Source organism: Zootoca vivipara, chromosome 16 (assembly GCF_965207765.1).
Source record: "Zootoca vivipara chromosome 16, rZooViv2.hap1.1, whole genome shotgun sequence".
In the NCBI taxonomy this organism is placed as follows: Eukaryota; Metazoa; Chordata; class Lepidosauria; order Squamata; family Lacertidae; genus Zootoca; species Zootoca vivipara.
Window position 1 is genome coordinate 15595739 of NC_142599.1, and position 26725 is coordinate 15622463.

The window sequence follows — 26725 nt, forward strand, 5'->3', positions numbered from 1 at the left end:
TTGGCTTAATAATTTAATTTATTAATTAATGGTATTTTCTATGCCACTCTGTAACCAAAGTTCTGTGAGTGGCTTACACAAAAATTGTTAAAATACAATAATGACAATTAGAAAAACAATAACAGTATAAAATAAAGTGAGAACAATAAAATAATATAATAAGCTGAAATATGTTACGTCTAAACAGGGACAGTATCGTAGCCTTGATAGGAAGAGGAGCTAATTAATATCAGATTCCCATATGAATAATTTTTAGGAACATGAAAGTTGCGGGAATACACATTGAAAATGACAAAACCTCTCCTCTCTTTCAGAATGTGTGATTTCATAAATACCCAAAGCAGCTGACATTATGGAACAGTACCAAAAAAAACATCATCAGTAAGGTTGTCAAAACACACATTTCTCCACTACCTTTTAGTTTTGTTTAACAAGGAGAATCACTTTTATTTATCAGAACTGAGGAACATGACAGACCTTTGTGGGAGTCTCATTCTCTACTTCAGTCCTTCTTCTGAACCAAGCCAACAATTTAGTTTAACATCTTAGCCCTTTATCACACTTTTAATAAGGAAGGAGGGGATCTGTCTTCTTCTCTCTTGCCTGCAAGCAGTTTCTGATCTTCTTGGTAAAATTGGTGGCATGTATGGGTATAACTAAAAATTATGCTGGATGACCAAGTGGGAAAACATCTCCCCAAATATAATGTAATATCAGAGCAAAAGCAAAAACCTCCCTGTCCATTCGAGGACTCTACAATTAGTTCATGTTTCCAGTTCCCAGCACTGATCCTTTCCCAGTGCTATAATTCACTGGTGCCTAGATACGGCTGCTCTGAAGTCCATTCAATCTTAGCTGAATGTCTGGGATTTCTGAAAAATATAAAATGCTCCCTGCTCAATCAACCATCATTGTGTAGGTTATCAAACATCTTATCAAAACATTTATATTTACCAGCAAAAAAGGGGTTGAGGTGGAAAAGACAATTTCCATAAGCAACATACAAAGTCTCAAGAAAGAACATAAAAATTCAAGTATCGAAAAAGCGATTCTGATGAAAGTTTAGGTCAAGCAGCTGGGAGACAGCCATTGGCATTTGTACCCCAGATCTCTGAAGAAATGTTGATAACAGGTTATGGTGTTTATGTGTAGGCACAGCCTTCATCATCTGGGTGGAGAACTGGATAAAAGTTTTTTCTTTTCTTTTTTATATGGGGGAATGGGATGAAGTTCCCCATTTTGCAAGTGATCCTCTATTCTATTTAGAATGCCTGAAGAATTTAGCAAATCTTTCACATTAGCCTTGCCCATTATTTTTTTGGTTCACACAGAAAGTAAGGTCATCTAAATACTTGCCATCATCACAACCTCCCCCAGTCTCCTTTACCACACTGGCCTTAATATGATGCAACAGGAATATGATGCAGCCCCTACCCAAAAAGGGACAAAAGGCAAGAAAATGTGGTTTCTTCTCTCCATTTCCAAGGAAAGAGGCAAGTCTGTGACAAAAACAACAACCAACCAAGAGGTTTGATTGTATATGAAGCCTCTAATTCATTAATTAATTTATTAAAAAGAGACTAGTTGAAATCAATATTTAAATTTCCATGTAGAGGGCATCATAAATGCATATACTTTGCAGTATTCCATTAAAAACCAAAACAGCAGCTATTAAAGCTACAGTTTTGATATATCCTTTTGCTCTTCACGAGAGGTCCAAGTAGAAATCTTGAAGCTTCCCAAAGATAAAATTAATTCCATTAAAAAAAAACCCACAGAGGAATCTGTTCTTTCACATACCCCACAAGAAACAGTTTTTGCTGCTCAGGGCTACCCTCTGCTGGTTGAAAACTCACAGCACAGCCTGGCCCAGTTCTTTCTTGTTCTAGTGGTCAAAAGAGGAAGGAATCTTTCTTTTTCTTTTTTAAAAAGTCTTCAGCCTGTCATTGCCTGACAGATAGCAGAGGGACTGAAGGCCTCATTTCCTCCTGGTAGGCAAGGACAGACCAGGAATGTCTGAAGGAGTAATGTGTTTCTCTCATTCCCAGAGGGGGGCAGTTCACACCCATGGCAAATTCCACACGGACTGATTAAGGCTCCTACACTTCTGTGGAGAACAGGATACTCTGTCTCTTGCTATCAGGAGTGGGGATAGTCTCTAGCTGCAAGAAGTAGAGGAGAACTTGGACCTGGAAAGCAAAGGAGAAAACAGGTCAATGAAAGCCAGTGTAGTGAAGTGACCTAACCATGAGGGGAATTGCTTTATGTAGCAGATTTTGGGTGCTGTATACCCAAAAGGAGATCCAGGTTGGAGAACAATCCATGGGGAAATTAGGCTATCTCTTCATTTACTTATTTAAAAAATGCATTTCCACTCTTCAATAACTTTCCCATGGCAGTTTACTGTTTTTATTATGTTGTGTAACAAAACACAGAGAAAACTTTGAGCAACGTTAGTGACTGGCTGATAGCTAGAGCAAGCCTAATCCCACAAGGTGAGCCACTGGGCCTTGCCTTGCCTTAGGGACACTATGGCATTAAGTTGCAAAACATTTCCTGGACTATCCCACTTCCTTACCTGGGACATGACTTCTAGTGACCAGCTATCAGTCATGGCTATTGGCTGAGTTGGATTAGCAGGGATTTTGCTATCTTTTTCCGATGGCCTGAGCAGCGTTGGTCCAAAAACAGTTGCCAGATTGTGAAGTGACATCTTGTTGATGTTCTCCTTCTCAGCAACCCTGAAGCAATTGGGTAGAGGCAGCAGGGGGAGGGAGGGAAAGAAAGAAGGAAAGAAAGAAAGAAAGAAAGACACAGTCTCATTTCTGCAGCTCAGAAGATGGTACAACACCCTTGCAAAGACTTTAAATCCTAGCAAATTATGGTTTAGTTTTTATAACACAGACAAGAGGTGCCCCTTTCAAGGTCTTCATCACTGTAAGAAGCTATTTGTGATAACAGATAATAATAATGATAATAATAATGATGATGATGATAATAATATAATAATAATAATAATAATAATAATAATAATAATAATAATAATAATAATATATTTATACCCCGCCCATCTGGCTGGGTTTCCCCAGCCACTCTGGGTGGCTTCCAACAGAAAAATAAAATACAGTAATCTATTAAGCATTAAAAGCCTCCCTGAACAGGGCTGCCTTCAGATGTCTTCTAAAAATCTGGTAGCTGTTTTTCTCTTTGACATCTGATGGGAGGGCATTCCACAGGGCGGGCGCTACTACTGAGAAGGCCCTCTGCCTGGTTCCCTGCAACTTGGCTTCTCACAACGAGGGAACCGCCAGAAGGCCCTCGGTGCTGGACCTCAGTGTCCAGGCAGAACGCTGGGCGAAAGGTGATAAGAGCAGGACTGTCCATCTAAAGTTCTACGCAAGCCAGACTTTTCACAACATTCTGTTATCTGCATCACAATGAATGTTAGCTTTGAAGTAAAAAAAAAAAGTTATTTCTCAAATATTTGTTGATATGAATTTTGAAACTAGGGCAGAGATGGGCCCTAGGTCAGTTCTCCGATACTTGTATGAACGTTGTTATTTTATAAGAACAGCAGAGTGGCAAGCAATCCATGGGGTTTGTTCAAGAGGAATGAGGACAAGGAGTGACACCCCAGCTCTTCTACGTATGAGCTACCACTGCAGACGAGCCATCTCAGAGCAGTAGTCTCTCTTAGAGCCAAGCTGAAAAGGTGTCTCGACCAGGTCTATTAACCATATGCATTTAGTTATTATTCCCAACAATGCATTCCAGGAGTTCCACAGTAAGTACTGAGAGATGGTCAATGCTGAAAAAGGACCTCTAGCATTACCTTTTCAAATGGTCCAGGAGAAAAAGGAATGTGACAAGGTTGGGTTCTGGAAGAGACAGCAGTAGGTTCAGCATACAGCTTTCCTTAGCAACTGGATCTGAAAGTGCTAGAGGAGGAAGGGGGGGAAAGCGTCAGGATGGGAGCAAACAATGCAGCTTCACAAGGCATGGAAGGGAGGCTCTAGCCTGGCTCCTTCCACTCTTTTATGATCATTATAGTGAAGATTTTTAAAAATTCTGCAAGACCTTTAGGCTGCAGGCCATTTTATGATTTATAAAAAATAATATTGTATTTTAATTGTATTTTATCGTTTCATATTTCTGAATGAAATAACAAAGGGTGCTATTAAACTAACAAAAAACAAGATTATTGCCATCAACAGTCTTTCCCTATGTTATTTGCTCAGAGTAGCATCACTGAAATTAAGTTCATTAAGTTCCATGGGTCTGCTCTGAGCAAAACCCTATGCTATTGAGCAATCTTATATAAATAACAGTAACAATAATAAAGGTTGCACCCAGACAATTTGTTTATTGTGCATTTATTCTTATTTGTCTGTGGGGAGCTTAGATTATGTCTTATTGATCATTCTGGTTTGTTTGCTGAGAAGTTAGATAACTTTTGTGTCAAAGCAAGTGTTATCCCACACTTTCCAGTGCATATTCATGTCACTCAGTGTTTTGACTCCCTCAATGTTTTGAGGAAACAGGCTTGTTGTGCAAGTCCTCTCAATAATCTATAACTGTGCATCCTGAATCTGCTAGTATGCGATTGAATCCCCCAATCAAAAATAGCAACAGTCTGGAAGTGCCCAAAGTACATAATATGTTTCACTCAAGTTACAAAAAATAAAATCCAGAGACTAAGCGCAATACAGGCACATCCTCACTGCTCCCCCCAATTCATCTTGAACTCTGCTGCCCTATCTTCTCTTGGGCAGCTGAATCCTTCCCTCTGCAGCATCAAGCTACACAGAGGTCCAGGAACTGACCTAATTTTGGTTTAGAAGCTGCCTCCTAAAGAAGGGCTGAAACCTAATACATTATAAACTTGTGCCTCACAGACTGAAGAGCCAAACCTGGCCCAGTTATTAGCCTCAGCTATGAAAAAAGAGGCCCAATTGCATGCTAGAGATTATCAGTTAAGGGATTGTTGTCCACTGCACAAATGGAAAACAGTGTACAGTTCTGGCTGGTACTTTTCAAAAAGAGGATTGCAGATCTGAAAGTCTGGAAGATGCAACAATATTATCAGCGGCCTGGAAACACTCCCCTAGGAGAAAATGTTGCAATTTAAAATACTTAAAACATTAGGAATGTTAAGGATTCTAAAGCAGTTACATTTCTAATGCTTTAAGTATTCTTGCATTATTTTGGGTAAGAGGATGCCCTGAAGGAGTTTCTGCCAAATATCTTCAGTCACATTTCCTCCCAATTGATTCAGCAATCCTGAAGTAGTATGTTTGTTAGTCATCATATTCGCACCAATGCCTTCAGCAAAGTTGGGATAGAGTTCATCTGTGAAGAGGGGCTCAGGCAGTTCTCTGAAGTAGAGCTTTAAGGTCCCTGCAATGGCATTCACATCCATCTCACTCATCATGACGGAGACATCTTTGTTATCTGAAATAGAGGGAGGGGAAGGGAGATGTGAGGGGGGCAGAGCTTTTAGCTCCTTGGGTGTTGCTTTTGAACTTCCTCTCTGCTGAAATTGTTTGCTCAATTCAAAAATGATGGTAGAGATTTTGGAGGATCAGGAATATGCCATGGGCTTGCACACTCTGGGTGTGTACGCATTAACATTTACCCTGGCTCCAGTGCGCTGCCACCACTGGTGTTGGAAACAGTGCACACATGACAGTTAGCCACAATGCATACCTATCTCACAGTTTCTTGAGAAAAACTGCTGCTTGATGCATTGAACCAGCTTCTTTTTGATTTGAAAATGTAAACAACATTCATTTCGTAGTTAAGCTAAAGCATGTACGTTAGAAACAACTGCATTGCAGATCACTTCCTTTTCTGCACTACTTCCATTGAGACTGGCCCTAGTAACTATTAGTAGAGTGAGTGGAGCACTGACTTTGTCATTTATAGTGGAAATGAAAACCTTAGAAGCTGATACTCACTGACATCAAAAGCAGCTTTCAGAGCCTGGATATCGGTGGCAACGCCAGAGACTCGGTAGATGCCCACCTCCTCCATGCCACGACGCTCAATCTCCTCCACACACTGGCGCACAATGTAAGGCACCTTTGATCTCTCTCTCCTGCAAGAAGAGGTCCAGTTCAGTAAAGGCAAAGGGAATAATTGTGTGTGAATGTACACACACCACAAGCAAGAAAGCCATTTCAAACTGCCTCCGATTCTATGGGAAAACTGGAGGCTGCCTGCATTTGAAGACAGACATTTCTTTTTTCGGTATCATTTTGTATTTATTTTCAAAAGTAATACTAATACAAATTTACAAAATATGTCAAGAAATAAAATCAATAAAACTGTTGTTCAAGATGTACAGCTATTTATCTTTTTCAAAGTTATGTGCTATTTCTGATCTGCCCCTAAGATTCTGAGTATCATATTGAAGCACTTGCCAGCCCCTGATATGCCATGCTGCTCAAAAGTACAAAGTTTATTGATGTGCAGAAAAGTAAGAGGTCAAAGCACTGGCAGCTATGGTACATTCTCCCACTCCAACACAATAAAATTCTAGTCATCAGTTCATACCATGTGTGCCAAACCATTCATCTGACTCCTGAGAATCATGTGTTTTTGTTCTTTTCAAAGTAAGGCTGATACCTGAGGAATCTAAAAATCCTCATTCAACTTCTCTGTTTTTTAAAGATGTCAATTTAATATGTGTGCTTTAGTAGTCCTGCTTCTGCCTACGGAATACAGTGGTGCCTCGCTAGACGAATTTAATTCGTTCCACGGGTCTTTTCTTATAACGAAAAATTTGTCTAGCGAATCCCATAGGAATACATTGAATTTTTATTTACAGTGGTACCTCAGTTTATGAACACAATTGGTTCCGGAAGTCTGTTCATAAACTGAAGCGTTCATAAACTGAAGCGAACTTTCCCATTGAAAGTAATGGAAAGTGGATTAATCCGTTCCAGACGGGTCCGCGGAGTACTTAAACTGAAATGTTCATAAACTGAAGCATGGGTGTAATTGGTTCCGGAAGTCTGTTCATAAACTGAAGCGTTCATAAACTGAAGCGAACTTTCCCATTGAAAGTAATGGAAAGTGAATTAATCCGTTCCAGATAGGTCCGCGGCGTTCATAAACCGAAAATTCATAAACCGAGGTGTTCATAAACCGAGGTTCCACTGTATTTTGCCCATAGGAACACATTAATTGAATTTCAATGCATTCCTATGGGAAACCGCGATTCGCTACACAATTTTTTTGTAAAATGAATTCGTCTAGCGAGGCAACCTCCGCTAGAAAAAACCTTTCGTTAAGCGGAAATTTCGTTAAGCAGGGCATTCGTTAAGCGAGGCACCACTGTAATGATTCCCTCCCAAGTTCTCCAGTGCCAGCAAACAGTCTGCTGGCAAATGAATCATGACCAAAGTTCAGGGGTTAAAACTAATATAGCACCATCCAGATGGTGTGAATGTTTTTTGAGTGTGGAGCATAATGGCTGCTCAGTAGCTTGGAAAATCCCAGGGTGAGTCATCTCACAGGAGAGGAAGAGACCAAGGGTTGGTTCCGGAGCACGGCATAGCACATGATGTTCAAAGTAAACAAACTTGGGTTCCAAGCAGATTTATGCCGTTCTCAATGAACATGGTGCAGCTTGCAAAACAGATACTTCCCCCTCCCCTCAAAACTATTTGTTAGAAAACAGGCAAATTATACGTGTTGACTTTTGTTCACTGTCAGGTCAGGGAAAAGGCCTTAAGGAAAAACCCTGGATTAAAAAGAAAAAATGATGAAATAACTCACTTGGTGACCACTGCAATCTTTACTCCAAATACGCCTGTTTGCTTGCGGGAGGGCATCCTCTTTAAGCTGAACTCTCTACTGGTGAACTTCACAGACAGCTTCACTTCAACCTTGAAGAAAAAAGGAGATTCATAGCTACTCTTTCCAACAACAGAAATTCTTGTTGGATTTCTCTCATTCAAAAACAGTCACAAGGAGTAACAGCGAATAGCACAGGGGCTTGGATCATCATCTGGGTGACCTGCTCTGTTCTGAGCTCCGCAATCAGATGGAGTTACTTTCATACTCCATGTAAGCTGCTTTCCCTTGGGAAAACTACACGGAACAATGCACCCCCTTCTCAACTACATACCACATTAGTAGTCTCTTGTCATTACAAACAGAATCCTCTGACACTTCAAAACAACAAGCTAAATTGTCAAAGAGGGTAGAAATAACAAAGCTAATGTAGAAAGAAATGTGAAGTCTGATACAAACTGAAAATCAACAAGATTTCTAAGATTTTAGGCCAGGAGAGCCTAAAAAGTGGGTCTCCAGATGTTTCTGGACTACAACTCCCACAATCACTGAGGCTCAATAACCTGAGATCCACAGGTTAGCCATCCCTGTTTTTAGCCTTACACTTGCAAAATTTTGTTTCTGGAGTTTACAGTTAGAATTGTTTCAGTAAAAACTCTTAAGGTAAGGCCTCTTACAGCTGCTTTTATTACTACTTTAAATTCTCTGTTTGTTTTTGTCTTATTTTACATGTGGTTTACTGTTTCTTTAAAGAAAATGTTAGCTTTTCTAAGTACATGACAATGTGAAAAGCAGAATATAAAGTGTATAAATAATAGCGGCTATGCATAATGTGCAGCTTACCCAGGAAGAGACAATATTCAGACAGCAAGTCTCATTTGGTATTCAATGAGCAGAGAGACTTCTGTATTCAGTAGCATTAACACCACAATGAGAAACAACTTGTAACTGAGGGTCAAAGATTATTTTACATGATGCATGAGGTTTTAATGCTCTTCAAAACTACTTATGTCTGAAATAATTACTATTTCATCTGAAGTAGCTTCTCCAACTAAACCACTTTTATCTGGTTAACTGGAGCTTATTGATACAGCTCATTGAAGTGACAGTGTACGCAGATAATCGTTCAAAATAGATTCCACTATGTGCCATTCTTTGTCAAAAAGCCATGCTAACATTGCATATATTTTAAAAGAGAGAACAGGACTTCAGTGGCTACAGGCAGGCAGCTCTGAGCCCTAGGGCATTTGATCTGCTGAGAAGTCCTCCAATACAAGCCACTGCCACTCCCATTCATTTCAGTGAAAATTGCAAAGGAGAATTCCAGAGTGCATTGTCCCCTTTGTTAAAAATTAGTGCCTGTAAGGGCACACAGTTGTGAGTGTTGTTTTGATTTTCCACACCAGGCATCAATAGGACCAAATAGTCGAGGTGCCAATTTAATATGGCTGAGTGCTCAGAGAAGTCAAACAGGCTCCAGAGAAAGACCTTGTTGTGCAAGCAGCCGCCTGCATGACTACAAAGACAGCTAGGGTGGTCTGTTGCTTGCGCCAGGAACAGGATGTACATATTATGCATACGTCCAGATCCTCTGTAACATTATTGCATTAGAAATAAAACTCTCCTATCTTCCCCATCCAGGAGAAGTGCAGATTCTTAACAGAGAGCTTATGCGTTTTGGCAGTACGGGAGATATAAAGGCAGAATTTCCAACATAGAAAACTTATACATGCTGTTCCTATGCAACAATTGAAAATGCTCAACGCCGCTCTGTATCTGTGTGCTAATGGAGACTGCACCCACTAAAGGAACAATCTATAAAGCTGGCTCCTCAGCAGGCATGTAAACAGCTGCACAGGCCTGGCAGGCAGCTTGCTGTCAGTGTTTTATATCATCATCTGCATGTGTTACACCATGTCTGTGGAACAACAACATTTGACTATGGGTCTTCAGTCACCAGGAGCACAAGACCTGAAAATCCAATCCAGAACAGAACAGTCAGGAGCAGCCAGCTTACATTTTAGAATTGTCTGTACTTACTCCATTCATCAATATGACAGTGCGTTGCCAGTCTTTATCTTGCAATGTCTGTGGATCCAGCTGAAAAATGGAGAGTTATTAGTGAGTTAGCAATCAGGTGCAGAGACCAAAGCAGCTGTATTGCCCTACATGTTAATCTAATAATAAAATAATAATAATAACAACAACAACAACAATTTTATTATTTATACCCTGCCCATCTGGCTGGGTTTCCTCAGCCACTCTGGGCAGTACCCAACAGAGGACTAAAAACAGAATAAAACTTCAAACATTAAAAACTTCCCTAAAGAGGGCTGCCTTCAGATGTCTTCTAAAAGTCAGATAGTTGTTTATTTCCTTGACATTTGTGGGAGGGCGTTCCACAGGGCACCACTACCGAAGAGGCCTTCTGCCTGGTTCCCTGTAACCAGCAGAAGGCCCTCGGAGCTGGACCTCAGTGTCCGGGCAGAACGATGGGGGTGGAGATGCTCCTTTGGTTATACTGGGCCAACGCCATTTAGGACTTTAAAGGTCAGCACCAACACTTTGAATTGTGCTCGGAAACATACTGGGAGCCAAATTTAATTAGGCTGGCATGCAAGTCACATATTTGCGGGATCAGGAGAATCCTGCTAGCTTGTCCTTTAAAACAAACAGCAAAATTATAGCCCTGAACAGTTCTAAACATGAAAGCCTTAGAACAGTCTTCCCCAGTCTGATACCCTCTAGCTGTTTTGTGCTATAGCTCCAAACTGCCCCTGAAGTCCAAAACTGCTGGAGGGCACCAGGTTGGGGAAGGCTGGTTTAGAAATACCTCAGTGCCCTTTCAGACCATTTGTCATCCGTCACCCTCTTCTGCATGAGAAAAAAGATTCCAGAATGTTTGACAACAAAAGTCATGAAAGCAACATAGTTTTGCAAAGCTAAGCAAATACATTCAAAACATACCTTTATCCTTATCACAAAAATTTCAAAACATTTGTCTTTTATTTTTGCACACAATGCACACGTCTGTCTGACAAGCCAGTGGAGGTTTTCTAGCAGAGACTGTGGTACCAATTCTGGTTTTCTGGGCTTGTTCATCACCCTCCCTTTGGCCTGCCCCCGATTCAGTTTTAGAGATTCAGGGCCAACTCCTCTCTCGGGTCTAGATGAAGTTGAATTATGCCACTCTGAATTATGCCACTCAGATGACTGCAAGTTGGTTGGGTGTGTTTGTATGATAATGCTCTTCCACACATGAAAATTCCATAGGCCCAGAAAACTAGCATGCCAGGAAAACAGCTAGAAAGTTTTCAACATGCAAGGAATTTTTTTTTATATATTTTTTTTGTAAAGGGAGGAGCATTCAACAATCTGAGGCCCCACTTGAACCCTGAAGTGGCACAGTCCAGGCACAGGTTCACCACTTCATCTGCTGTTTGTGAGAATTAGCCCTTTGCCTTCACCTGTTGAGACCCCCCCCCCTGTTATTGCTAATAAGTGGAAGCAGTTTCTCTTTCCACACATACAGCACAAAGCAATGGGAAGGCGGAGGGTGGGGAGAGAGAGAATGAATGAATGAGTGAGTGAGTGAATGAATGAATGAATGAATGAATGTAAGAGTAAAGCCAACCTTTCCTTGTAGCACTCTGCCACAGATTCGTGGCCACAGAGTGTGGCTTCTGCTATGTGTACATTTCTTCGGTAAATCCAGCAGAGACCTGCAGCTACAGCTGTAGCAGAAATGCCTGAAGATTCCCTGAGTGGTGGAGTGGGTCATCAGCAGCTCCCACATCTCTTACTGTGCTGTGTGCTCTTATTGTGCTCTGAAGCCCAGTGTTTGTCCCTCTAAGTCTACTCTTGCTCTGCCACGGGCTTTATGATGAAAATATTCTTCCTGGAGGACCTGCCCACTTCAGTTTGGGCAGCCAAGGTCCCAATGAGCTGTTTGTTTTTCCTTCCCAAAAGAGTTTATGGGAAGGGGAGGCAGAAGTTTCCCTCAACAAGATTTGTATTTTCCCAGAATTGAGAGGAAATGGCTTCTGAAGTACATTTGGTTTCCTTTGTGGAACTATTGAGGCTCACCTCCACCCCCATGCGACTGCTTTCTGGAGCTGACATGGATAGCCTTTCACAACACCATTCTCACAGTGGGAACAGTCAACCCAGACTCAAGATGCAATTCATCTGCTGCTCATGCCCTGTACTTCTGTGCCATATAAAGTGCAACTCATGTCTAAAACAAAGTAAGTCACTTTTGAGTTTTTATGAAAAACGAAAACCTGGGGTGGTGGTGAATCTTCTACATAAATAAGTGAAAATGCTGCCTGAGGTATTCTTTGGAGATTCAACAGGTAAAAGCTGTTTGGGATGAGGGCAGAGATTCCAAAGTTAGGCATGGAAGGAAATGGTACTTCTACACAACAAGTGCCACCTTGCATCCAACAGCAGAGCACAAATACAAGACTCAATGCAAGAATGCAAGACTCAATGTTTTTTTAACTACTGGTGGGAGAGTGCCATTCAATTCATTCTGAAATCAGTTTGGTATTTATAAGCTCTCCCAGCAAGCACTCAGAAAAAGTCCATCTCTTTTCCAAGAAGTCTTTCCCAGTTCAAAATGCTCGTGTATACGCGTAGATGCCATCTAAATGTGCTTTAGAATCATAAAGTTGAAAGGGTCCCAAGGGTCATCTAGTCCAACCCCTCAATGCCATCTTGAGGGCACCAGGCTGCAGAAAGGAGAGGAAAAAGCATGCACACCACCCTGGGCTTCTTGGAATCATAGAATTGTTGAGTTAGAATGTACCCAAGGGTTATCTAGTCCAACCCCCTGCAATGCAGGAATTTCAACTAAAGCATCCATGCCAGATCCAGAGGAAAGGTGGAATATAAATGTAATAAATAAATAAAAGGATATGCTCTAACCCAGGCATCTCCAAACTTCGGCCCTCCAGATGTTTTGGACTACAATTCTCATCTGCCCTAACCACTGGTCCTGTTAGCTAGGGATCATGCGAGTTGTTGGCCAAAACATCTGGAGGGCCGCAGTTTGGGGGTGCCTGCTCTAACCATGGAGTGATGGGCCCTCCCCCTTTAAAAAATAATTACCCAATGTAGAGTAATTTACCAGCAGTCCAGTATTGCGCTTCTATTAAAGAACCTAAACAATAAGCAGCTAAAAAAAGAAGATTTGGAAAAAAATATTTAACTGGCCCACTAGAGGAGGAAACATCAGCCCTGATAAGGCCACTGGGAGGAATGACAAAGATACAACAGGAAGGATATGTTTAAATGAATTACATTCTGTAACAGCAGCTTTGCCATTCCAAGCTGGCCAGACAAGCTGCTTACATGATCAACAAGGGTGGTGCAGTGGGGAAAGGCAGACTAGCCAGCCAGTCTGGAAATAAAAACAAAAAAGTGGGTAGCAAACAGTTTTAACAGACATAAAAGTCACTCTTTTAATCCTGTTTATAGTGTGACTGAGTAGAAATCCCATATGAATCACCTGTGTGGAGGACAACTGTTCTGCATGGACACTTTGGACAACATGATTTCCCTGTAACAAAGCAGCAGCAAAATCACAATGGTGCACCACTGACACTATCCATGCATTTGGGTCAATTCACATGTTAACTTTTCTGCTACTGCATGGCAAGTCTTGCAATTGCCCCAAAGTGAAATCCACATGCCAGCTGGCTTCTTCATCTCACAGACCACAAGGCCATTGTCAGGATCGAAGATAAAAAGTCTTCTTCTTTAGAGATCACTTGTAGCCAAGTAAGATTGTCTTCCATAAACACGGTTTTAACAATGAGTCCGTAAGTGACTGTGGAGGCCAATTCTGGAGCCACATGTCCTTCCACAGTGGGGACATTGGTTTCCAGGCCGGAGTTGATCATGGTGTGGATTTGCCAAGCGTGCCTTCCTCTTAGCACGTTTCTCCCTTGCGTCCTGAGATCGAGTGTCTTCAAAGCGCCATGACACCTTTGGTAAAGGCTGTTCTCCAACTGTAGCGCTCGCAGGCCAGTGTTTCCCAGTTGTCGGTGTTTATACTACATTTTTTTAAGATTTGCCTTCAGACAGCCCTTAAACCTCTTTTGTTGGCCACCAGCATTACGCTTTCCATTTTTAAGTTCAGAATAGAGTAGTTGCTTTGGAAGACGGTCATCAGGCATCCACACAACATGACCAGTCCAACGAAGTTGATGTTGATTGTTAACTTGTAGCCAAGGAACCCCAAGCTTTTTCTCAAAAAGGAGAACCCAGTAGATCAGGCATGTCCAAAGTCCAAATCCGGCCAGCCGGTTGGTTTAATCTGGCCCCTGTGACAGTTTATTTTCTGGGGTAAAATCCTAAAAAAAACCAACAATCCTAAAAAAAGGTCAACAACTTTGGTTGGTCCTTTGGTCGGCCCTTCACTTCATCCAGTATCATCTTAAGCTTATCTCACGCCCTGGTGCAGGGATCCCTAGGGCGCCCCCAGCCCCCTGGAGGTCCCTCCCACACGCGCGCCTGCCGCCTCACCTGCACTTTCCTCAGCTGTGCATGTTTGGGTAGCGCAGGAGGCTGCGGCCCACCCCCTGGCTGCCTTGGCCAGGGAAGAGCAGCACCGAAGCCTCCTGGGGAGCATGGTGTGCCTTCCCGCTAGGTCCCAACCACGGTGCCTCGTTCTCCGCCGTGTCCCGCAACAGGCTCACCGCCTCCCCCTCGCTGGGAGGCCTCAAAACTCCACCTCAGCTGAGCCATCACCGTGCGGAGAGCCGCAGGGCCAGGAAGGGGAGAGCGCAGCCTCCGGAGAGGCTTCGGCACCAGCGCACACACAGCACGGGGGAAAGGAGAAGGAGGCACGGCGTGGCGTCCTGGCCAAACAGCCGGAACCCCACGCTCACTTGCGAGGCTCCGGGGTGCTGCCTCCTCCTCTGCTGCCTAACGACAGCCCGCTGATTCCTGCAGCCAAGGGAGAGGTGGAGGCGGTGGTGGAGGAGCCAAAGGGATTAGTGGCTGGTTGCGCCCCGTCAGCGCCCCCGAGAGGCCGGCGCCCTGGCGCAACGCGCCACTAGGCCCTATGGTAAAGACGCCTCTGACTTCATCAAATCTGGCCCTCTTTGAAAAAAGTTTGGACATCACTGCTGTAGATGCTACCAAAATCATGAAGAAATGGGATTAAAATGCACGTGTCCATTTAATCCTGGTAGTAACAAGTCAAAGATACTATTAGTCCAGTTATGGAATGCTGAGATAGCTATGTTTCTTCCCACACAGACATTCTCAGACTCTATCACAGCATGTACTCTGAAAAAAACCAACAAGATCCCCAGAGAGACTAGAAAGATCTATACAAGCCAGAAAATCTGCTCACTTGCTTATGTCAATCTGCAAAATGAGGTTTGAAAGACACTGCTAGAGTATCCCTGACATTGGACAGAATAAATCTGGGCAAAGAAATGCAGATATTTTGGGGGCTGAAGACCACAGTGTGAACTGGAAAGACAAGTAGAAAATTTGCTGAAGTAGAACTATTGAATACAGGTCTTGCTAATCCTACAGTTAGAGACTTTATCATAGTACAGATACATATGACTGCTGAAAATATGGTTTTGCAGCTAGGAGCTAGTGTCACATCTAGATCACCAACTTTGCATCACCCGGGTTCTGCTGAACAGCAAGAAGAGTATGTACACTTTCTGCAAAGCTACTGCCTTGTTGATTTAGTGCAGCTTTCTTCGATCTGGTAGCCTCCAGCAGTTTTGAACTACAACTCCCATCAGCCTCAGGCAGTACAGTAATGCTCCCATGAGCTCTAGCATACAGTCATGCTGCTTGAGAGTTGTAGGCCAAAGCAGCTGAAGGGTGGCAAAGTTTGATTTAGTGGGAAAGAGTTCTTAATTTGACCAGGAAATCTGTAAGGCACTAAAACCAACAAAGGAAAGACACTGCGTTGATGGTCTACACAACACATTAAGTCCCCAATGATGTCTGCAGTGTCTGTGGAGGGGCTTCTCCAAGATTTACATGGTATCTTGCTGCTGTCAGGTATCCCTCCCCAGGCTTGTCTCCTCTCCTGCAGAAGCAGCTCTTGATTGATAAGCTGAGTAGGCCTCTCACAAAGAGAGGTTAGGGATGCAGGAAGCATGCAAATGCTCAGGATGACCACCCTTCCTCCCATCAGTGTTCTGCTGTAATCACAATACAGTCGTACCTTGGAAGTCGAACGGAATCCGTTATGGAAGTCCATTCAACTTCCAAAATGTTCGGAAACCAAAGTGCGGCTTCTGATTGGCTGCAGGAAGCTCCTGCAGCCAATCGGAAGCTGCAAAAGCCTCGTCGGATGTTCAGCTTCCAAAAGAACGTTCGAAAACTGGGTTTCAATCGTTCGGGAGCTGGTTTGTTCGGGAACCAAGGCGTTCAAGATCCAAGGTATGACTGTACCATGTTAAGGTTTCTGCCTGGCTCCCCTTTCCCCTGGAAATTTTGTCTGGGGTGCCTAGACAAAGAAAGAAGCCATGGACACAGAGAAACAGAGGCAGGGAACAGAGCAACAGTTTGCACATCAAACCCATTCCTAAGAGCGCCCCCAAGGCAACCATGCCATGATGGAGCAGTAAACAAAAGGGAGCCGTTTTGATCAGTGCTGGTCCCCAATCCAGAAGGTAAAGGGACTTATCCATTCAAAGTGCCCTAACAACATGACAGCAAAACACTTCACTATCAGTGGGAAAGGGACTGGCTTTCATTTCTTGTAAAGCAATCGGCATTTGTTGCTGCGACACAATGACAGAAAACCAAGAAATATGCAAGGCCTCAATTTTGCTTCAAAAATATCAAAGAATCTTGTAGCACCTGAAAGGCTCATGAAGGCTATCAATGGCTATGTTCTGTTTCTAGTATCAGAAGCAGTATGCCTCCATATATGGCGGCTGGGAATAAACACTTGGGAGATTGCTATTGTACCCAGGTCCTGCATGGGAGCCTGCCATGGGCATCTGGTTCACCACTGTGAGAATGGGATTCTGTACTAGACAGGCCCTACTCTGACCCAGCATCAAGGATCGTTTAATGTTCTTATTACCATAACAGATGTGACAGAAGCTTTCACAGGGTTCTACTCCACCAGAGAGAGTATATGTACAAATGTGACAGGTAAGAAGTTAAGAGGTCCAGTAGGTGGACTATGTATTCTGCAAAACGAGATTAAAAACTGAAGGAGCACATAGAACACACCTTGGATTTCACTTTAACAGTGACATCAAATGCTACAGGAAGTGACATACAGAAAATAAATGCAGAGTGACAGCAAGTAGCTTCAATTTGTAGCATGAATGAAAAGCTGGAGGTCTTTAAGACAATTAAATTCCAAGCAAAACCTTCTCCAAATTCCAATGTAAACATTCTACGGAAACCTCCAGCAAATAAACAGTAAACCCCAACAAAAGAAAAGAGCTGCTCATTTTCCAGAGACGGAGAGACTAAATGATGGAACAGGAAACGTTAATTTGCTGCCTGTTGCTTCTGTGGAAAATAGCCATGCTTTTACAAACACAGAGTCAGTTGATGGCTTTCCTTCCTATTCAGCTAGCACCCCCCCCCCTCTCACACACACAGAGGTGAGGCTAATAAACAGTCCCAGCTCTAGTCACCAAGGCTCACTGCCTTCACCACAATACAAAGAGCTGCATGATTCACAAATCCCAGAAGTGAGAGGGTGAGATTTCCAGTCAAGATAATATCAGATTAGCCACACGCAATTGGATAGTTAAGCAAGAATAATTTATACCCAGCTCTAACAGAGAGAGGGATGGAAAACTTCATGTCTGACATCATCCAGAGGTCTTACAAGAAAGAGCACTAGATTTTCTCAAGGGTAGGCTTTGATATGAAGAAATATATCATCGGGAAAAGACCAAAGGCCGATCAAGCACCTAAGTGGTTCATTCAGATGAGCATGTCCTCCAGACAGGGATGGTAGCCTGCTTTCAGTCACTCCTCTCTGTTTACTTCTTACTGCAGTCTTCCCCAAGCTGCTGCCCTCCACAAGTTTTGGACTACAACTGCCATCAGCCACAGCCAGCATTACTACATTGGGCTTCTCACCACCTTTCTGTGTGGCCCTATTTTGCCTTTTACGAGTTGTGGATCAATGTACATGAAGCCAAGATATCCTGTAGGGATGGGGAACTTGCAACCCTCCAGATGTTATTCCTATCACCACTGGCCATTGGCCATTCTAGGTTGGGTCAATGGGGGTTGGAGTCCAACATCTGGAAGGCCACCTGTTCCTGACCCTATGCTTGAAGGAATCATGGCCATCTTGCCTTTACAAAGGTATATATTCCAACAGCCCACCTGGATTTGGCCTTTGCCCATGATTCGGTCGGTGGTCTCTCCATCTTCTTTGGTAAGCTTGCTTTTGTTGTAACACTTCTCGTAGCACAAGATTCGCAGTGTCTGTGAACCCTCCAGTTCTATCTCAAATTCCTGCAGGAGGAGAACAGCACTTCAGTCAATCGAGATTCACTCTTCATAGCAAGGATAGCTAGATGCTTAGCCCCCAGCCAGCATGGTCAATGGCCAGAGATGATAAATTGTGCAGTCCAACAACATCTGGCAGGCACCACACTGGCTGCCCATGCTGTAGCTCTCAAAGTCCTAACATCACAGAGATTTCTTGGGAAATTATGAAAGGGCACCCTGAAGATTTTGCCTCATTCTGTTTCCCACCTGGGGAATTAGAACTAACAAGTTTTGTGCAATCAAAACAGTTTTCTGTCTGCATCCTATATAATAAAGTCCCTGTGTCTCTGCGTCCAGTCCCTGTGTCCGTGCTACCGCGCATGTGCCCCACGGACACAGGGATTGGACGCAGAGACTTGGAGCGCAGAGACTGGCCCCTCCTCTGCCTCCTCCCGTTGTCCCGAGTAGCGACGGCCTCCTCCACCTCCCTTCTCCTGAGGAGAAGGAAGAGGCCTCTGCCGCCTCCTCCCGCAGCACACCTCAGGTAAGCGCGCCGCCCCTCGCTCTCCTGCCTCGTAGCTCCGCGTCACTCCCCCGCAGCAGGGAGGTGGTGGAGGCCGCCGCCACTCGGGACAGCGGGAGGAGGTGGAGGAGGGGCCAGTGGGCCTCAGGCGAGAGCGGGAGCTGCAGCAGAGTGACGCGGGAGCGGCAAGGCAGGAGAGCGAGGGGTGGCGCGCTTACCTGAGGCACGCTGCGGGAGGTGGCGGCAGAGGCCTCTTCCTTCTCCTCAGGTGAGGAGGAGAAGGTAGGTGGAGGAGGCCGTCGCCACTCGGGACAGCAGGAAGAGGCGGAGGAGGGGCCGGTGGGCCTCAGGCGCTCAACGGAGGGGACGCCTGCACGGTCCCAGGGCTTCCCCTCCGTTCCCGCCCGGCTAGCGCCCGTTTACTGAACGGGCTGAATGACACTAGTAATATATAAATCTATAAGATTGTTACCCAAAGAGGGGGTTGTGCACTTTGCTGGCAATGGGAGGTGGGCTAAACTAAACTTATGGAACCTCCCCCTAACATAACAAAGGCAGCAATAAATAATGCAATATGGAACAATCAAAGGTATTAAAAACTTAACAATACAATTAAAGCATGGACATAAAAAACCTTTAAGAGGACTAGAAGACCATAATACATATGTGAAGGATGACTGTCACACCCTTTGTCATTTCCAGAGGGAGACAAATTCTTGGCTTTGCCGGGAAAGATACTGCAACTTCCATATTTCCTGAGGAAATATCTTTTGTAAACTACTTAGATGTTCTCTACAGAGTAAGTGGCATGTACACTTTGTTAAACAAAATAAAAATATTGATGAGCTAAACTATTGTAATAGGTCTCTAAATAAGAACAATGAAACCCTCTAGTGCAGCCTTCTCCACCTTGGCATCTTCCAAATGTTTTGGAGTGCAATTCCCAACATCTCCAGACAGAACATGGGGCTGATGAGAATTATAGTCCATAATATCTACAGGGAACCAGGATGCAGAAGGCTGTACTAGAATAAAAAACAGCAATAGAGGCAGCTCCTCGTGCAAGCTGTGCAAAAGAGAGACTGTTCTGCTTCTGGCTACTTTTCCCTTCAGTTTCATAAGTCATTCAAAACAAATTCAATGAAGCTGCATGATTCACTATTACTCAAAAGCAGCCCCCAGGAATACATCCCAAGACTAACCACTCTAAGCAAGCCACAGCATTGGCCTTGAACTTTCCCCACTCGGTTAATGCTGCAAGTCAGTTGTGGTGGTCAGTTGTTGTTGTATTTATACCCTGCTTTTTCCTCTAATGGGACTCTTTCCACATACAAGATGCAACTGTGGCATTCACATCTAAGACTCGCTATGCTCTCCTGCTGAATTTTCAAAGAGGTGGATTTAGATCAAAACAGTTTGATGCTTATAGAGGGGGGAATCCAAAAGGATAATTCCTTCCCCCCCCCCGCACCTTACTGAAACAAATGGGAGGGGGCCACAAGGGCACTGCCACACTTGACCCCCAAATTAGACAGCTGAATTTCACTATGACCACTTTTCAAATGGGATTAATTCTTGGAACCATTTGTACACAGACAGCAGCAGTAAGATGAAGGTCCCATCCTATTAGGAGCAGGTCATGAAAAAAGAATCTCCTATACTGCAGAAACGTACAGGAACCTCCCTGATGCACCACATAAGGAGAAGGCATTTTAAATCTGTACAAATAGAACTACTGGCCTCCTCTTGTCAAAGACTCCGACTATGAGAGGTGGTGATCAGAGGAAGCCCAGAGCACCACCACAGCCTACCTCATTCCAGTTGGGCTCTGCTGTGTCTCTGTAGACTCTCGTTTTTGCCTTGTTGACGAAGTACCCAAAAGAATCCACTTCTAAAGTGCAGTAGAGGTCTGGGAGGAGGATGACAAAAGAAGCAATGGCTCGGTTAGGGTCACCAGCATCTCTTGCCGTTTCCTTGGTCAGCTGGGTCAGACCATGTGCTCACACTCAATCTGACTGCTGGTTGGTCCATGCAACAGTGATCCACACTTTGGAGCACCTCCCAGAGCAGGGCGCTTCCTTCAGTCCCATGGTGGTCTCTGCTGACACCTGATATTTGGAGCACGAGGGCTGCTCTTCTCTCCTCAAGTGTCTCCGTCATTTCCAGAACCACTCCAAGGCAAAGATTATATCGCAAGCTCATTCTTATTCCTGACAATTATCCCACAAGGTTGATTTGTAAAAACCCAACCTCAAATGATGGAGGAATTTATTAAATTTCATTCTGTCACAGAAGACCTTTCTGACATGCCAGGCGTCAGTCACCAAGCTGTCACCGCTGTGCATTTTAAAAGGCTTCCAGGATAGACTCCCCACACAGAAACACACCCCTTGGCAGGCAGCGGCACAGGCTGAATTGGCCAGATGGGAGGCCAGCTGGCCACCCATCCCTTGAGCCCTCCAAAGCTCAACTCTCCTGACTGCCACAAAAATGCCAACTAGGTGTGCTGTGACAACCACCTTCATATGTGTGCCAGCTATATAGCTGCAGAGAGAAAGTGCATTGATTGGGCTGTACAAGAAGCCATTTCACCACTGCACTGCGTCTGTGGAAGCAGAACAACAAAGGAGTATAGGAAGCAGCTGCCTTAAACCAAGGCAGAGCATTTGGTCTATCTAGCTCAGTACTGTTTACACTGACTGGCTGCAACTCTTCAGGGTCTCCCATCCACTTCCATAGAAGAAGAAGAAGAGTTTGGATTTGATATCCCGCTTTATCACTACCCAAAGGCTAACAATCTCCTTTCCCTTCCTCCCCCACAACAAACACTCTGTGAGGTGAGTGGGGCTGAGAGACTTCAGAGAAGTGTGACTAGCCCAAGGTCACCCAGCAGCTGCATGTGGAGGAGCGGAGACGCGAACCCGGTTCCCCAGATTAGGAGTCTACCGCTCTTAACCACTACACCACACTGGCTCTCATTATAGTCCATTGTTATGACAGCAGCACCAGCATCTCCCTGTGGGCAACAAGAGGCCTGCTTGAATCCAGAGCGGGACTTTCATTTGGTTGCTAGCCACAACACCAAATCATACTTAGCATGACGGTAATCCAGTTCTTTGCATTCACACACCGCTACCATGCAACTACCACTCACTTGAGCTCTGCTTGAAGCCGCTGGCTGAATGGACAATGACGTTCAGGAACCCATAGAGACCAGGGGACTCGTCATCTGTGTTCAAAAACATATAAATGTGATAGTTAAACTGGCTCTGGGAGTTCAGTGGGAAAGACAGATGAAATCCCCCTATATATGTTAACACAGCAAGAATTCAATTTCTGTGGAGTGAAAGTGTGTGTTTAAAGACTGTAAGCACATTTATCCCAGATTTAACAACCTTCTGTGTATGTTATTGTGGCTTGGGGAAAAGATATGCTCCATAATCTATGGAAATGTAGTTTCACAATGTTTAGAGCTCTGAGCATAAGAAATTTGACTATGCCACATCCCAAAATACAGGGAGCATGAAAAAGGCTTCTGGATTGAGAGTGAGACACTGCCTTTTTAAGACAATGTTTTTCACCGTTACGACGACTGAAGCTGGTGGCTGGCTCCATGCCTATGTCTGGGAAGTGAACTGGGACTGTGTACTTTTATTTCTAGGCAATGGTATAGATCCAACACACATTAGACACTAGCAGCCATTTGGAAATCGTCCCCCTGAGTGCTGACCACTGTTGGAGGCAAGATAGTAGGGTCAAGAGCAATGGCAGATGAGGCCAATTGGTTCCAGGGTTCTCACCTTCTTTGTTTATCGTGAGGGGGATGTGATGCACAGTCTGAAGTTTCACACAGGAATTTGTCAGCATCTGGAGCTCCACTGAAGTCAGCGAGAAGCTTTTGAAACCTGCAATTCAGAGGAGAATGGGTTTTTAACCTCCTGCAGACTCGGGAAGAAAGGTGTAGGCCGGTAATGCTGACCTCCTTGCTTTGAGTATTATTGCCACAAAGACATCCACAAGGGATCCTCAGGAATGATCCTGGGAATAAAATACTACGATTCCCGGTTATCCTAGAAAAGGTCAGGCAGATAGCCAACTCCTACCAAACAATTTGCCACATGGATGCCCTTGGGGAATCATGCAGAAGACTTTTCTCACAGAGGAAAGGCCCTCTCCTAATAAACCTGTTAAACCTAATAAACCTAATAAACAAGTTACCTGCTCCTTACTGGGAATGATGACTGGACTAGGTAGCGTCACTGCGTCAGTACTGAGCACAGAACTGTAGAACTTTCTTCCTACATGAGGACAGCATGCTGGGACTCCCCATCCTTGGGGCCTCACTGGAGTGGAGGGGAAGCACCTGGAAGGTGCTGATTCACAAAAACACATCTGTATCTGACCCAGACCACAGTCAAGAAAAGCCCACACATCTACACATGGGACATTCGGCAACCCTCTCACAGAAGAGTGGCATGTTCAACCTTAGACATGCAGAAGGGCCAGCCCCAAGATCCCCCCCTCTGATTTCTCCAAGCCCAGGATGCCTGTTGGTCACACCTAGAGAAGTCAGAGCATAGGCACGTACATTTCTTCTGCTGCTCCCGGATGATCTCTCGCCACTCTGCCCGTTCGTAATCAGATGAGATGAGGAATGTGTAACTCTGAGTAACAGAGAAAAAGAGGCCCGAGAATTATTTATTTTATCCAACAGCTAAATTATGTACAAAAAGAACAATCTAAAGTGTTCAAATAAGATTATACAAAGTTCATAATACAGCCAACATATCCCTGCTACTCGATTTTTATTTAATTTTCTGCAAGACTAACAGCATTTTCCTGGACAGTAAAAATCAACTTCATGTGTCTTACTCTACAAGTTTTGGCTCAGGCAGCCATTGAGCTGTACCATCTAGGAATGATATCCTGAGGTTTGGTGTCTTAGGGGTATATGCGACCATTCACAGTACTCTTCATTGTACAGTGAAAATAACCTTTCACCTGTTGGTGTGTTAAATGCATAGTGCTGCACAGGGTTTTGTCTTTTCTTTAAAAAATAAATAAATCCGGTTATAATTTTCTTTTCTTCCTTTTTTGGGCTGATGAACTTTCCCCCCCCCAACAAAAGAAATCAGCCATTTGCACACTTGCCTTCTTGCCAGGCTGTTCATTTCAGGTAGTGTTGAAATGTTTTTTTATATAAATGCATATATTTCGTGACATGTGAAGAAAACAATTCCCTGTGTTTGGAAAATCTTGGTGAAGGTCTAAACAGTGTCAACATTAACAGCTAAGACTTGCAAGTCGTGTCGACACAGCCATCTGTCTTTGAGGGTACAAAAGTGCACAGAGCATTTAATCCAGAGTCTGCTTCCCTTGCAAGGGTTTACACAGCCTGCCACCAGCTCTGCCCATATTCTATTCAATTACAAAGAGCTCCCAAAAGATCACAAGATCCTGCGCCATTAACTAGCAGCTGGGCTTAATGTTCTAATTTGCCAGCCTTCAGCTTCAGACATAATGGTCTTTTTTTTTGCATTCATTATACTATGGGAGTAAATCTTACGTTGTGAACCACCCTGTGATCTTCGGATGCAGGGCAGCATACAATTTTAATAAATTATAATGACTAAAAATGAAAGCAGCCATTGATTCATTTTGCTGCTTCCATAGTGAGCACTAAGCGTGCAACAGGCATGCTCTGTTCACTCAATTTTTTTATGGGGCATGTGCAAGACGACATGAACAAAACTCCACCTCTCATGCTTCCTCTGTTCAGCCCCATTGAGACCCCATTCTTTGCCAGGCCTCTCACCTTGCCATTGCGGTTATGCACTCGGAATGCCATGTTAGGAGACATCAGTAGAAGCAAGGATTCCTGCTCCGAAAGCTTCTTTTTCAACCTCTCCATATTCTTGCTGCCCTTATTAGCCTTCTGAGGAAGAGAAAAAGCCCAAGAGGTAATGAGAACATGTTCTTTTACAACTCAACAGATGCAGGAACTTGAGGTTCACAAGATTCTCAATATTTAGGTTCCTTAAACCAGAAGTGGGGGGTACTGGTTTTAACCTATGGAGCCTTACATGGTTCAGGACCCCAAGGAGTAACTTTTCCCATACAAAGTTGCCCATGAAAACAAAACAATGGGCCTTTTCAGTAGTGGCCCCCTAACTATCAGATTCTCTTCCCAGGGAGGCTTGCCTAGCACTGACACAGACATATTTTCGGCACCATGCAAAGATCATAGAATCATAGAGTTGGAAGAGACCACAAGGGCCATCCAGTCCAACCCCCTGCCAAGCAGGAAACACCATCAAAGCATTCTTGACATATGCCTGTCAAGCCTCTGCTTAAAGACCTCCAAAGAAGGAGACTCCACCACACTCCTTGGTAGCAAATTCCACTGCCGAACAGCTCTTACTGTCAGGATGTTCTTCCTAATGTTTAGGTGGAATCTTCTTTCTTGAAGTTTGAATCCATTGTTCTGTGTCCACTTCAAATAGAAGAGATGTTTCTCTTCTATTTGAGTGTGCATTTTCCTTTGCAGCTCTTGGCGGTATTCCTTTGGGGGCTCTTTAGGGTGGTGTGACTTCTCTTAGGGAATGGAGGGATTGTTTTCATGGTTTGATTACCTCAAATTACGCCTCACTTTTAATTATTTTGTCTTTCTTACGTTTTATTGTTGATTTGTAAGTTGCTCCGAGTTAATTGTATAAAGCAATTAACAAACTTAATCAATAGTAATAATAGTAGTGGTAGTAGTAGTAGTGGTGTCTATGCTCTATCTGGCATTATGCTTCCTGCCCATGTGACCCTCACCTACATCCTTAACCCAGAACTCTGCTCCTACAACCCAGCCTGGAAATTGCCCATCTCAGGGCTTCTGGAATGAGGAGCCCAACAAACATGTGAAAGGGCCCCGCCTGGCAGCCAGAGCAGCCCTCACTCACATGAGTACTAGGGAAGGAGTGAAGGATACCAACTAGGGTGATGACTTTTTCATTTCCCCCCCCCCTCAAAAAATATTTCCTGTAGCACAAATGGATGAACTTTTGCCTATTAATGACTAAAATGAGGTATGTTCCATTGAAATATTTAAAAAGGTTACGCACAAACCGTTTTTATTTTATTTTTTTTGTATGCCGTTTTACCATTTCATAAAATTGTATTAACAATTCTATATATATTTTGCATCAAATTTAGACACAACACCACATTCCACAATGGGGAGTGTTCTTAGCAACATAGGGTATACAAATGTCACACCTGCGCAAGGTAAAAGCCCCTTTTGGGGGCCTCAAAACTCAGCCAGCAGAGCCTGCCGGGCACGCTGGGAAAAGAACCTACAGGAGAGGTAGCAAAACATCGTCCTCTAGTGGCATCTATACTGTTACTGCAGCTTAAAAAAAAAAGCTTCCTTGTGTGTTTGATGACCCTATATAATGTTGTATATATGTGACTCTAAAGCTTGGGTTGAGTTTTATATCTGCTTACAGTGACTTCAAAAATGGTCAAAAAACTGATAAATAATTTTTTTTAAAATCATTTTGTGCGTGAGGTTTTTTTTTAAATCAAATCTCTTTGAAAGTAAGATTTTATCTAATCTTTAATGAAAGCTCATCAAATTATGATACAGGGAAATGAGGTTGTAAAACCTCCATCATTCTGCCTGGACACTGAGGTCCAGCACCGAGGGCCTTCTGGCGGTTCCCTCGTTGCGAGAAGCCAAGTTGCAGGGAACTAGGCAGAGGGCCTTCTCGGTGGTGGCGCCTGCCCTGTGGAACGCCCTCCCAACAGATGTCAAAGAGGAAAACAACTACCAGACTTTTAGAAGACATCTGAAGGCAGCCCTGTTCAGGGAGGCTTTTAATGTTTAATAGATTATTGTGTTTTATTTTTCTGTTGGAAGCCGCCCAGAGTGCCTGGGGAAACCCAGCCAGATGG

At 43.8% G+C, this 26725-nt stretch overlaps 1 protein-coding gene across 1 annotated transcript in view; it reads right to left on the bottom strand.

Moving 5' to 3' along the window:
* BCR (BCR activator of RhoGEF and GTPase) overlaps positions 1-26725 on the bottom strand; it is a 95780-nt gene continuing 69055 nt past the window's right edge. Inside the window, exons 11-23 of the mRNA XM_035098789.3 lie at positions 24597-24716; positions 23370-23445; positions 22582-22686; positions 21936-22010; positions 20593-20690; positions 18151-18282; positions 9841-9900; positions 7783-7892; positions 5958-6097; positions 5317-5451; positions 3833-3938; positions 2579-2741; positions 1-2189 (exon numbers count right to left, since the gene is read on the bottom strand). Coding sequence (XP_034954680.3) covers positions 2100-2189; positions 2579-2741; positions 3833-3938; positions 5317-5451; positions 5958-6097; positions 7783-7892; positions 9841-9900; positions 18151-18282; positions 20593-20690; positions 21936-22010; positions 22582-22686; positions 23370-23445; positions 24597-24716 — 1410 coding nt within the window. The 3' untranslated portion in view covers positions 1-2099. The remainder of the gene's footprint in view (positions 2190-2578; positions 2742-3832; positions 3939-5316; positions 5452-5957; positions 6098-7782; positions 7893-9840; positions 9901-18150; positions 18283-20592; positions 20691-21935; positions 22011-22581; positions 22687-23369; positions 23446-24596; positions 24717-26725) is intronic.